The following is an 11397-nucleotide window of genomic DNA, read 5'->3' as shown; positions in this document are numbered from 1 at the left end:
TGAGTTAACATGGCTACACAATATTCATTGTAATGTTGGATTATCTTATATCTTGCCTTTGGCCACTTTAATTTTAATACTAATGGAGGATAGTTTATAAAAAAAAAAAAAAAGGAGGAACACAACCTAACGTGAGTGTTATCCACATCAGTATTATCCACAGTCAAGGTGTATGACAATCTAGCAATGATAATGAAGTTAATTGCGAGATCAAAATTTGCATTTTAACAACTATTTTTATGACATGTTAAATAATCCACATCTCTTTGGCTTAGTTTACATCGTAAATTAAAAGCCTGAGTTTTAATCAATGCAAATTTTATAGATGACCCAAAAGGGCAGAAATGTGCCAAGTCCTAACATTCCCTTGCTGTATATCATGTTATTCCTACGGATTTATTATCAATGATTGAGAATATATCGATTATTGTTTGAAATAGTTAGAGAAATAACAGTAACAACTTTTTCTCATATGTATTAGTTGGTCCACCAAAAATTTCAAATACCTTTTCAAGTCACATACATATTGTTTTCCAATGAAACCAATTGGCCTCGCAATCAAATTTTACACTTTTAAGAGAAAGTAAACAAGATTATATGAATATCATGTATATTCTCTTTGTTTTGTGGCTTTCAATAGAGAGATTTTGTTAATTTCCTTTCTATCTTGCTGATGTGTTTGAGTCCAATAGGAACAAACACACAATCATCATATGTTTAGATCTACTGGAAAACCTTGCTTTGATTTTATTTATTCATTCTTGGAACGTGCCGTATACTTTCATGCCCATGAAATTAGTTTATTTATCAGCACTAAGGAGGGGTTCGGTTACTAATGTATAAGGTGAACTCATTCGCAATACCGCTTTCTCAGCCTATTTAATATCATCACACAAATAAAAGCTTGTTAGTACTAAATCCATGTTTTCTGAGCATGTGACTGGACTAACAACACACAAAAACAATTGAGTACATTAACATTCTTTTACCTCTTTTTTCCAATCAGTGAAACGAGTGATTATTATTAAATAGGAAACCAATTGTACAGATGCACCAATAGTCAACCCGAGCCAAAGACCCTAGAGCATTCAAAACATCAGAGTAGCAAACAAGAATGTGTTAGGATCAATGTAAATTTAGTAAAACATTAAAGTGCCTGTTAGAAACTCTCTAGACACAAGGAAATAGTTAACATTTTATCTGGTCTCAAAATCAATGAAATTTCATGAATAAGACATATTAAACTTCCTTGTTCATCAAAGTTATTGTTTTATGGTTTTCATGAAAATACCTTGCCTTGAAGATGAAACAAAAATGCGAGAACACAACCAGCGGGCAACCCGACAACATAGAATGAGCCCAAGTTAAGGAAGGCTCCGGATTTTTGCCACCCAGCACCCCTTGCGACACCTAAGGCCGCCAACACAAATCAAAATGCCGAAAACAGGGATAAACGAACATCGATATAAAAGCATCCATGAATCAGCTTCATCAAAACAGAATTTTGTGATTTCTACAATAAAGGGGGAAACACAAAAATATACCCGACTCTTTCCTTATTTCCGAAAATGCCCCCATCAAATCCCCTTCTGACAATTATGTGTCAATTGATCCCCAGATTAATTTTTTTCTTTCAGGGAGGTAACCAAAAATAACAAAAAACTGGGGGCATTTGTGGAAGTAACCGAAAACTCAGGGGTATTCCGGAGTCTTCACCTAGTATACATATCGATATATACCTGAAAGGACAGCTTGCAGGCTATCTACTGTTGTGGACAGTGCGAGCAAAGGAATGAGCCCTTTCACACTGTCGATGACCTCTTCCTCGTTGCTGTACACATGACCCCATACATTCCGAACTAGGAGCAAGAAACATGCAACAAACATGGCCATGCTGAAGGTAAGTGCAAGTGCGGCGCTCACCACAGCTCGGGCCGCCCATGGATTACCTGCCCCTAGCTCATTAGCAACTCTGGTGCTGGAAAACATATTAACCGATTTGTCCAATATATACAAATCAATTGTCAACAACTATTGGTAAAATATGCAACTTGTTGTTAGAGAATTCACAGATGGACATAAAGATTTCAAACAATTCAGAATGCCCCATAATGCAAATACTTGCAGGCATTCGAGTGAACATGCAAATACTTGTTGTAAACTCCCCTCCCCTTTGGAGTTTCACATTTAAAGGCCTCACCTGGCAGCTGCTCCAAAACCCATGGGTATCATAAAAATCAATGACTGTGTGTTCACACTGAAGAAGAGAAAAGAAAAAAAGAAAAGAAAAATGGCAATGGTTTCAGATAATGTTATCAAGCGTCAATCTCCATGCAATCTCATCTCGTTACCATATAGAGATTGTTGCTGTTTGGAGGTCAGGATTACTTAATAATCCCGAAAGAATCACCAACATCTCGTACGACCACCACTCCAAACTGTGACGAGAAAACCGTGACAAAATTGAGGTCAATTTTGATTGGCACTGGCGTATCAGCAAACTAGTACTGATGTATATGTGTATCGTAAATACCATAGCATTGCAACCGATGGGATAGCTAACCGGAAGAACTCTCTCCAATCTTCAAGTGCTTTCCACGACAGCGGTGCTCTAGTCTTCGCAAACTTACTCGAAAACTTGACATAAAGTGAGATAAGGAGAACATTCAGCCAATACGAAATGCTGTTGGCAATGGCTGCCCCAACATAACCCATGCCGGATTGGAACACCAAGAACCAACAGATGGGCACATGGAGGATCAACGTGCACATGTAGATGAAAAAGAGTGGGGAAACTGCGCTTTGTGATTGAAGAAATTTGACAAATGGTTGGCTTGTCGCCGATGCAAACAATGTGGGAATAATCCATTTTGCATATGTCCCTGCTTTGTTTGCTATTTGAGCATCCTGGCCAAGGAAAACAAGTAAAGTCTCCATGTTGGCCCATAACAGAGCTAGAGGAATAGATGTGGTATTGAGGACCAAGATCGCTCTCTGAAGGTAAATTCCGAGCTTCTCATATTGACCTGACCCGTACGCTTGTCCACATAACGTCTCTAGAGCAGCAGCCAGGCCTATCTACAATGTGATAGATACAAATCAAGTTAAGTTGGATTGGTTTTATTGTTTTGTTTTGGAACAGTTTTTATCATTAAAGAATGATAAGGCATACCACAACACTGAAGCCAGTGACGGTGGCGAAGGAGTTAGCTACAGCGGCACCCGAAAGCTCGAGCTCCCCGCAATGGCCGACGAAGATGAGAGAGACCATCTGCAGGAGGAAGCTGAGGAGGTTTCCCATTATGAGGGGTCCAGCCAGGCAGGCCTGTACCTTCATCTCCTTCCAACTCACCAAGGTCATGGATTTCTCAAGATCATTCATGACAACAATACCAGAGGTGGTCTTATTATGGTCATTGCCTTGAAGCTTGTTCTTGTTGGGGAAGCAGAACATATGTTGGTCACTACTGGTGGTAGTATGATTACTTAAATCACATTGGTGTTCCAGATCTCCTTCATGATCAGTCTCATTATTGTGACTCATGATTGGGGGGAATTACAGAATTATTATTTTTAACACAATAGTGAGTTCAGGTTAGCAAGTAAATGAATCTGTCAGACGCCAAGTCTTAGCAAGGCTAGAGAGAATTATAAATAAAAGCAGTGTCTGAACATATTCAATTGCATAAAGGTTTCGATGATGATAATGAATATAAAATTTAAAGGTATTTGCCATGTTTCATGAGAGAGACATTATTTGCTTCTTTACTGGGAAATGCATTTAATAGATATAGGTTATGAATGTTACGGAATACATCTAAAAAAGAGACCTTTGTGGCTAAACATAAAAACTCAAGAGATGAGATCATTCCGTTCCCAATTACATTCCGGATCATTCGCCGGTCATTACTTCCGATGTGGTGGTTTGGGCCACTTCATGGTAGAATGTTAACAAAAACAGGTAGTGCAGGTGACTAGTAATTCCCATGGTAATGTGTTAATGCCAGAGTATCTGCTAAACAATACTGAGATGCTGAAATGTAAGGGGGCAAATGTGGAAAAATGTAAGGGTGTCGTTATTTTGGAACAGAAAGAAAAAGATATTGAAGAAAGACAACAAGATTTAAGGGATGAGGATGGATCTTGGATTACGGTGGCCTCTAAGGTTAATCATCCAAGGTACCAAATAGACAAAGTGTATGAACATCACAGGCAAGAGAAGGGTCGTTCCTCTAGGGATCCTATGGGGTTATCACATGCACATAATTATGATAACTTAGAAAGGAAGTACTGATGATAGCAAGGGTTGTAGAATGTATTATTATCTTGTTTTAATACCAAACATCGATTTACGGAAGAAAAAAGGAGTCAAGGGAAGAGTTATGATAATAAAAACAAACGGTGATTTTCAACATACAAATTTCAAAAATGAGAAGCTCTTTATAATGTGACATTCTTATATATTTCACTACTATAAAGAGTACGCAAAGGTACACAAATCAGTATGTGTACAATGTGTTGAAAGTGAAATTCAATCTCGTGATAAATAGTTTTTAGGGGTATCTTGGTACTTTTCCTTAGTTTTTATTTTTCTCTAGTTGCAAGGCTTTAAAGTAAAGTCAACAAAATAACAATTCTAACTAGACGTAGTTGCTTAATTTCAAAGGCTACATACTTAAGTTTCATGGTTTCCTAATCACATGACATTTGGTATTATGTGTGTTAGGTAGGTCACAACAAGAAGACATAATTTGGTATGGAGATTAACATGACTCAGGAGGTTTTTTCTAATTATCTGCTCAAGCTTATTATTATTTTGCTAGGTATGATTCTAAACATTAATTATCCAACACAATTTATTTTACTTGAATCAAACTCAAATGATGTTGATGAATATACTGTTGTTTAAAGAAAAGCAACTTGAGCCAATAATCCATGTATCACATGGTTTTATGTAGATATTTCTACGAGGAACTATGTTTACAACGTAATGTTTCCCTCAACTTTGGATTTAGGAATTGTCCATTGTAGTAACGTTTAGTATTCATCATTGCATATAGGGACAAAAAGAACCGAGTTTAGAAATGACGGTGTCAAGAGTATAAGGCTTTGATCATTCCTACCATATCCTTAGTCATGAGTCATGACTCATTGCACTCAAGTTCCCATGACCTTCTCCTCCTGAGTCTTGATTCAATGTGATAATTTAAAATAAATTTCTTTCCCCGTTTTATGTGTATGTGCACATGTGACATGACATGACTAGAAGTCCTTATGAAAATTGCTAAGAAGTATTGAGATAACTAGTAAGATCTCAATTCATTAGCTCCATTTCAAACATCAAGTTTTTGGGCAATGAAATATCTTGTTGATTAAATAATGTAAAATTTATAGTTTGAATTTAAGATTTTACAATACTTCTCTCATTTGTCACAGGTAAAACTTAATACTTGAAGTTCAATGAAATCAATTAGTAAAACTTAATTATTGAGACTCCAAACTTAGACCTAACATACATAGAAATGTCTCTTACCTCATTACCTCACATTAGCATATATAATTAATCTTATATGATTATATGATAAATATACTCAACACAATTTCTAATTCGCAATTACTACTATATCTTTAAAGCAACATTAAATACACACACACACAATCATATTTATTGTTGATATACACAATCATGCTTTGGAAATCATATTCATGAATAGTTAATTAATGCATCTAGAAAATAACTTGTAAAAATAAAGGTGATGAGAAAATAAAGAGGGAAAGCGACTTAATACCCACAAGCCATAAATCACAATGCCATTGTTAGCCACACTCGTTATTCTAAGTCGGCATAAATATAATTAAATGATTTCTTTTAATACTCGCACGTCCATAAGAAGGAAATTGTTGAAATTTGATTGGATTTCATAAATGTATAAGAATTCTACAAAAATATAACAAAAACTACATACATAAACATCAAATAGAAAGGCAAATAATACAACATGAAAGAAACGTCAAATGAAGCAACAAATAAGAAGCATCCAACCAAGACCCAAACAACATGACAATGTTTGTGCTCTCTCTAGAGTCTATCCTCATTCATGCCCAAAGGTCTCAATAATATGTCATGTCTCACCATAATAACAACAGATTGCAATAGTACAAGCCATGCATATGTGCTAATCAGCAATAAATGCATAGCAAAAAAAATTGTACATTGAAAATCAACTACAAAGAAGGGGTGTTTTTCAACTAATTAAGGTGTTAAGAATCAAACTCAACTTCCCTATGGTGTGAACACATCCTAAAGGCTAAGACCACAAGTGTGTGGACACACCACCACCACTATGTAACATAACTAATGTTGTCATAAGACTTAACTTCTAAGGCACATAACTAGTAAGGTACTTAAGTTCCCTCCTCTTTCCCAAGAGGAACCGGCTCATCAAACAGAGAAGAAGAAGAAGCAAACACGTTTCGGCTATCACGAATAATCAAATGGGCAGCTCTCTCCCCAATGAAAAGCTTGGTAGAAATACCTTTGCATCTTGGGAATACAAGATGCACCAATACCTTGCCGAGCAAAGAATATTGGAGTTACATCGAACAAGTGCAATAAACAAAACCCAACCCAATACACGTTGACTACTTCACATCAAAGCAAGCAGCAAGACGTGTGTTTTATTGTCTTGCATCATATGTTCACGACCACGTGCTTGGCTATATCTGAGAGGCCAAGACATTTAAACATGAAGTTAATACATAAAGTTCGTTAAAGCTTACAAAACAGGGAAGCGAAGAAGAATAAGTCATGTTAAGACCTTAATACGGAGCTTGAGTGGAACAACACCCAATGCAGAAGCAACAAACCAAGGTAGAAGTTTGAATGTCATGCCTCAGATCATAGTCTTCCTGGACACAAATGAGTATGCTTCCTCTAGCCAAGACCTTGAACCACACCCGCAAAACGCCTTGAAATGGCTAGGTATAGGGCTCAAGACAGTGGAAAAAATAAGGGTACATGTATCAGCGGTACATTATAATGGAGTTCCGAGGACCTCAATCTCCTTTCCACTCTTGCTTCTGACATAGGAACATTGGTCGAAATCCAAGATTAAAGATACGTTATGTAGCCAAGCAACATGCTTTGTAGCAAAAATAAGAGATGAAGAGCTCATGAATGAACTAAAGCAGCATTCGCATAACACTGAATTCTAGTGCACCATGGATGAAGAGGAACCTCATCTTTGCCACATCCACTTGCGGACTATCATAGACGCCCAACTAACTCCAAGCTTTTTCTATTTCTATGAGAAGCATAAAAGGGCAATTGAAGCTCACAAGATAGCCCACAAACTCCACTCATGGATGTGGACCACTATTTCATCCCTGGAAATGACTGGATGTCTAAATGGGGAGTGCTCCCCACTCACGACCTGTCATGGTTGTTTACGTACCCGTATTTAACGTTTAAATACGTATAATACCTCATCATTTGTATAGTACGTACTATACCTCAATGTTGTTCAGTCAAATATCATGTACACTTGTCCAATACGGTGTCGTGGAGAAAACCGTCCTTAGGCGGAATCAGAGAATGATGTGCGCGAACCAGCCCTTACATGTGGGCACAAGTTTTGTTGTAATGTACATATTTAGGTACAAGTCGGCTGATGTGAATATCCTAGGTCGCACAGATTTGATAGGTAGGAAATCAAGGCATATCTCTATCTGAAAGGAAAGAGAATAAAGATGAGGTAACAAGTTGTAACAGACTCCCTCCTTGGGCTATAAAAGAGAGGGAGAGGAATCGTAAAAGGGATCGCTTTTGTTGAGGACGAAATGTTGTCGAACTAGGACCAAGCTCTTCTCCTCCGTCTTGCTCTATATTTGCTATGTGCAGGTTTTCGGGAGGTTGACTCTTCTACGCGGAACGCCCGAGTGCTTCCTGCAGAGTCTCCATCTCGCTCTTCTGTGTGCGTGTGTGTAGGCATAGGAGTTTTGTTGCTCACCGGCCTGCCAGTTGTAACCCTTTTTCATTAGAATATACATACATATACACATTCATCTCGCTTCCATTGTTTCATTCAGTTGCGGTTTTTGTGTATCTGCGTGTGTGTGTGTGTGGAAGCACGACCATTGTCTTTCTTGCTCCTACTCCTGTTCGGTTATTCCTCGGTCCAAGATCCCTGTGGTCCTACCTCGTTCTATACTCCTACCTCATTCTATACGCACGCGCGTAACAACACGACAACGGTATTTAACGTATTTATAAAAAAACAGGTATAATACGTATTTATAAAGAAAATGTAAGTAAAACCCCAACAAAAAGCAAAAGAAAAAAAAGATTTTAGTGATTCAAAAGAAGCCAAAGGAATGAAGAAAGAAGAATATAAGAGACGATGATGAAGAAGATGAAGAAGAAGAGAGAAAAGAAGACATAAAGTTGTCCTAACTCTGAGTGTGGTAGTCGCAGAAGATAGAAGAAGAAGAAGAAGAAAATGAAGAAAAGAGAAACCTATCATGAGTGTGATAATCGTAGATGATTCCTCAATCTATGAAGGCATAATTGTAAATAATTATAATTTGAAGTAGAACATCGTGATACACACTTACATTGATTTATAGAATAAGGGAATGTCGACATCCATATTATTACAAGTATTTTGGGATGTGAAATGTTCAAATGTCTTATATGCATTTTAGGATGTAGAACTATATTGTAAATCACAAAATTGTGTAAACATAGATGTTTTTTACAATATTATAGATATTTTTTAGAAAGGTAAATAAATTTCAAATTCTAGAAGTATTTAACCTACTATAAGTATTTAACATATTAAGAAAACGTATTTAACGTATTTAACATATTAAGAAAACGTATTTAACGTATTTTTAAATTGGGAGGTAATATGCAGGTATTAATATGTATGGTATCCGTATCGTACCTAACAACCTTGCGACCTGTTGTGCAAAGCACCAGGAACAACTGGCAATTTCCCACCCCACTCCATGAGTATGAAGATTATAACATGGAGCGTGCAAGGGCTTAGAAGTAGACTAGATCAGCAAAACAGATGGAAACTAAGAAGGAATCTTGAAGAATATTTACTAGGGAGTGGTGCTGACATCATCATGTTGCAGGAACACCACCTCGATAACACGCAGTTAAAGGAAGTCGGAGACCTTCTACCAAGATCATGGCGAACGATTTGGGAGCCAACAATTGGGGAGGATGGAAATCATGGTGGTATTTGCACTTTGATTCGGGAACATCTAGCCCAAGGCTTAATACACCAAGAATCACTAAGTATACCTAGTAGGGCACATTTTGCACGTTGGCCATCCAAGGGCAACGATGGAGCTTCATGAATGTTTATGCTCCAAATTGTAGAAAAAAAAGGGCAACATTCTGGGACCGCGTTCGCCTACAAGTAGCGGTTGCGGAAGAGTGGTGCATTGGAGGGGATTTTAATATGATCGAATCCATTCACGATAGCTCCAACAACAACCCCATAGTTCTACAAAGAAGGGAACGTAAACAACGTGAGAAGCTATGTGTCCACCTTAACCTGCGAGACATATGGCATTCTGATAACTTCCAACGAAAAAGGGATTCTCTCCTATTCTCCCGATCAGACAGGCGGAATAGTGGACCCACCCTATCTCGCATTGACCGCATTTATGTGGGGGAGGATCTAGAAGCGAAGGGAGGGTGGTGTCGCATAACGCCAGGCACAACTTTCTCAGACCATTACCTAGTAGCTGGTCATTTTCAATTGCACCGAAAATGGGGCCCATTCCAGACTCGCATCCCACACACTATTTACACACTTATAGACGTGAAGGACCAACTATCCAACCAATGGTCATTACCCATCAATAACTCGTCAACATCTGACAAACTTCTAGCTAAACTCACAAGAGCTTCTACTCTCCTACATGAGATTGTCAAGACCAGAAGCAAGGATGCTCAAGAGAAGCAACAAAGGACAAAATGGGGACTAATAGCCTTACAACGACTCCAACAGAGATACCCATCCTGTGTTTGGATCGCAGTACAAGTCGCCACGGCCAAACATGAACTTAGCATGGTGGAAAAGGAAATATATGACATGGAGTTTCATGGAAGCATGGCACGATGGATTCGAGTAGGGGACAAAACAACGAAGGAATTCTTCTGCTCCAAAGGCCCGAGGCATGCTAGAATTGTGATGTGCAGCCTCAATTGAGAGGATGGAACGACCATTGAGGATGGCGACAAAATGAGGAATATTGCCATAGGATGGAGACGAAACGACGAAAGCATATGATAGGGTATGCTGGAACTTTCTAGAAAGTGTGATGGGGAAACTCAGCTTTCAAGAGACATGGATCAAAGGCATTGCAGGACTTTATAGGAATGGCAACAATTGCGTTTCATTGGCAGGTGAAAGGGGCCCCTTTCTCCGAATATCCCGACCTATACGGCATGGATGCCCACTAGCTCCATCCTTATTTCTATTATACGCCGAAGCACTCTCTTGCTTTCTCAACTCGCGACATCTCAACCTACGTGGTATTCCCGTACCTCATTCTCATCAAAGCATCCTGGATATAGAATTTGCAGATGACACAACAGTCTACATGCAAGGGGACTTGGAAAACCTCCAAAAGCTAGAAAGTGGGCTAGTTGTATTTTGCAAGAGATCCAACGCCATGATCAATTGGCACAAATCTTGCGTAATATGGCTCTCTCAGGAAACACATCCGATGTGGCACCCACATCCCGCTTTCAAATGGATCAATCAAGGAGCGAGCACCAAATATTTGGGTTTCCAAATTGGTTTCAACATACCTCTGTAGACTATGATTGCATCCATTATCCATTCCATTCGACAAAAGTTGATACATTGGAGCTCGAAAAAACTGTCGCTAGCAGGTCACATCATAGTGGCAAATCAGGTACTACTTCCAACAACATGGTACAGTCTATCATGCTGGACAATCTCCAACGGAAGTATACATCAAATTCAACGACTGGTCCACAACTACATTTGGTCTAGTAAGGAAGACCATGTAGCTCGCACCAAGGTGGCATGGCCTATACTCACATCGCCTAGTCGAGAGGGGGATTGGGTCTTATCGATCCCTTTTCACAATCAAAAGCCTTACTTTGTGGTGCGAGGACTCCAACCAGGAAATGACTGTTGGAAAATGCTATTGGGGTTACGTTTCGCTTACTTTAGGCCACAAAAGGGGTCAATTGGGCCCCCCAAACGGGATGGATTCTAAACATGGATCTCAAACCTAGTTTCTCCCGCCAAATTGGAGGATAGATTCAGTGCATCCATGTGGAAGGCATGGTGTGACATTCGTCAAGGGCTCAAGTGTGATCAACTAAGATCCGAACCTGCCTAG

At 38.8% G+C, this 11397-nt stretch overlaps 2 protein-coding genes across 2 annotated transcripts in view; both read right to left on the bottom strand.

Annotated features, from left to right (window-relative positions):
• Nucleotides 1–455: 455 nt before the first annotated feature.
• Nucleotides 456–3583, bottom strand: LOC147858383 (protein DETOXIFICATION 16-like). The gene is made up of 8 exons (XM_087327493.1): nt 3173–3583; nt 2534–3078; nt 2352–2438; nt 2201–2257; nt 1740–1978; nt 1292–1410; nt 990–1079; nt 456–875 (listed from the first exon to the last, which is right to left on the bottom strand). The coding sequence occupies exons 1-8, from the start codon at nt 3542–3544 to the stop codon at nt 801–803; spliced, it is 1584 nt and encodes a 527-aa protein (XP_087183619.1). The 5' UTR covers nt 3545–3583; the 3' UTR covers nt 456–800.
• LOC147858378 (protein DETOXIFICATION 16-like) overlaps nt 456–11397 on the bottom strand; it is a 68279-nt gene continuing 57337 nt past the window's right edge. The window contains exon 9 of the transcript XR_015530495.1: nt 456–570. The gene's annotated coding sequence lies outside the window, so the exon portion shown is untranslated. The remainder of the gene's footprint in view (nt 571–11397) is intronic.

This window comes from Azolla caroliniana, unplaced genomic scaffold, assembly GCF_043228905.1.
Source record: "Azolla caroliniana isolate FFs.n. ecotype wild unplaced genomic scaffold, voAzoCaro1.0.p SCAF_11, whole genome shotgun sequence".
NCBI lineage: Eukaryota > Viridiplantae > Streptophyta > Polypodiopsida > Salviniales > Salviniaceae > Azolla > Azolla caroliniana.
The sequence above is the reverse complement of the archived record's forward strand: the minus strand, read 5'-3'. Positions and strand labels throughout refer to the sequence as shown.